The 2,060-nt window shown below is 53.4% G+C and overlaps 1 protein-coding gene across 2 annotated transcripts in view; it reads right to left on the reverse strand.

Moving 5' to 3' along the window:
• Positions 1 to 1,018, reverse strand: part of MRPL39 (mitochondrial ribosomal protein L39) — a 29,950-nt gene extending 28,932 nt beyond the window's left edge. For both annotated transcript variants that reach the window (XR_003091777.1, XM_006035489.3), the window contains exon 1: positions 862 to 1,018. Coding sequence is in view for 1 of the 2 variants with exons in the window: in XM_006035489.3 (XP_006035551.1) it covers positions 862 to 916 (55 nt within the window). In the remaining variant the exon portion in view is untranslated. The remainder of the gene's footprint in view (positions 1 to 861) is intronic.
• Between the last annotated feature and the right edge of the window lie 1,042 nt (positions 1,019 to 2,060).

The raw sequence follows: 2,060 nt of genomic DNA on the forward strand, positions 1-2,060 counted from the left end.
AGTTACCACCAATCGGGAGCAAAGACAGTTGGGGGTCTTTATTTTTTTTTCTTAGTTTTCTTACTCATCTCCTTAGTTTTAAATATGCCTGGAAAAGGGTGTTTGTGCCCAAAAGCTCGCCAAGAACTTTGTTTTAACGACTCAGTTGGTCCAAGAAAAGAGATCACATCTACCCAACAAATCTTGCCTGCCTAGTTTTAAATACAGGCAGACAAGGTTCTTTGAGTACATCTGATATCTTTTATTAGACCAACTGAAATAGTTGGAAAAATTCTTAGCAAGCTTTGAGGCTCAAACACCCTTTGTCAGGCTGAGGAAGTGTCTGCAGATGCTCTGTGCTGTTCCTGGATAAAGCGGTAAAGCAGCCAGAGGCCAGTGCCTAGGCAAGAAAGCGACTCAGTTAAAATGTAAATTGAGGTGCTCAGTGGGTGAAAGACAGATTGGGGGGAGCGGGGGAAGGGATGCAAGTAGCTGTAAGTCAAAGGATGACACAGGAGCCTGGAGGGGAAGTGAATGAGAATAGCTAGTAAAAAGATGAGTGTTAAGTTAGGAGTCACTAAAACTCACTCAATTAAGTGAATTTTAAGCAGTTGTTTTCCAAACTACCCTGAAGCATGAGGCGCACGCAAACACATGCGCACATACACACGCCCCTGCGCAAACCCCTATGTACACCCACACACCCCCATCGACGGTACCCCATACCCCCCCTGCACACCCACTCATGTCCCTACCCGCCCCCCCACACACACGCGGACGAGACACCCCCGGGGAGGGGAGCAGACATGGAAGGGGCGCATGCGCACTGCACCCCCCCCCCAGGGTGCAGGACCCCGCAGGGGAGGGGGAGGTCCCACTCACTGCAACCGGTAGCGCGTGCCGCCGCCAGGCCGCAGAGCGCCCAGCGCGCAGCCATGGCCCAGCCGGCGCTTCCGGGCGGTGCAGCCTCCTCCGCAGCCTCCGGCAACGCGGGCCGCGTACTGGTTCCGGCCTCGCCGGCTAGGGACTGCTACGTCACCGCCCACGCGCTGCGGGCCCCGCCCTGACGTGACGCGAGGGCAAGCTCCGACGGCGTTTCGCCGGTTACGTTATCCCCTCCCCTGGGATCTTGGCCAGAGCCTACGTCACGGGCCTGGCATGGCTACTGAACCTCGCCTCTTTGTCCTCGGGGGCCGAGCCTGGGACTTGAGGTGCTGCGCTCCAGTGGCAGTATTGGTAACTCTCATGATTTTGGGGGTTCTTTAAGTCTGTTTCGGGATTGTGAAAACCTTAGTTCTTTCTTTTATATGTATATGTGTATGTATACAAACACACACACGCAAATATAATTATATATAAAAGTAAGCTACGTTTTTCACATTCCCAGAGCATAGACTTTAAGAACAATGCCAAAATCTTGAGAGTTGGCAACACTGCCACTGGGCATGAGAGTAGCATGCCCCATGGGACAGTTCTGATGCCACCCTGGTGGGGCACAGCTGCGGCTGCCCCAGGGCCACAGCTTTGGTGGTGTGTGCCAGGGGCAGCGTTAGTTGCCACTCCCCTGCTTTCCAGTGTTTGGACCCATGGGGAGTCCGGTGGACCCTACGATGTGGCCCTGCCTCGTACTACGTGGGCACTTTAGGCTGGCATGCAGGGTTGCTCCACAGCCAGATTACACCTCCATGCCTAGGCTGTGCTGGATCTGGCCATCTAACCAACCCCATGCACAGGTTCTGGCTTGCTGGCCATGCCTGTGCCACTCATCTGGCCTACGGGGCCAGAGAGGTTGAGCAGAGGCCCATGGGGCCAGAGAGACGAGGTCTTATCCAGTGAGGTCTAAAATCTAATTCAAGCCACTTCCAGCCCTAAAACAGCAAGCCCCAAAATGCAGGCATTCTGCCTGACCTTGCCCCTTCTCCCTCTAATCCAGCTTTTGTTTCCTCTCCGACTCTAGACTTAGTGTGCCTGCCACTTCAGAGTAAATTCAAAAGGCCTCGTCAATATATAAAACAGTTAAAAGACCTAGCATTGCATCATCTCACTGCTACGTGTAAGACCTCGCATTGTGCCACATATTT

Source organism: Alligator sinensis, unplaced genomic scaffold (genome assembly GCF_000455745.1).
Source record: "Alligator sinensis unplaced genomic scaffold, ASM45574v1 scaffold203_3, whole genome shotgun sequence".
Taxonomy (NCBI): domain Eukaryota; kingdom Metazoa; phylum Chordata; order Crocodylia; family Alligatoridae; genus Alligator; species Alligator sinensis.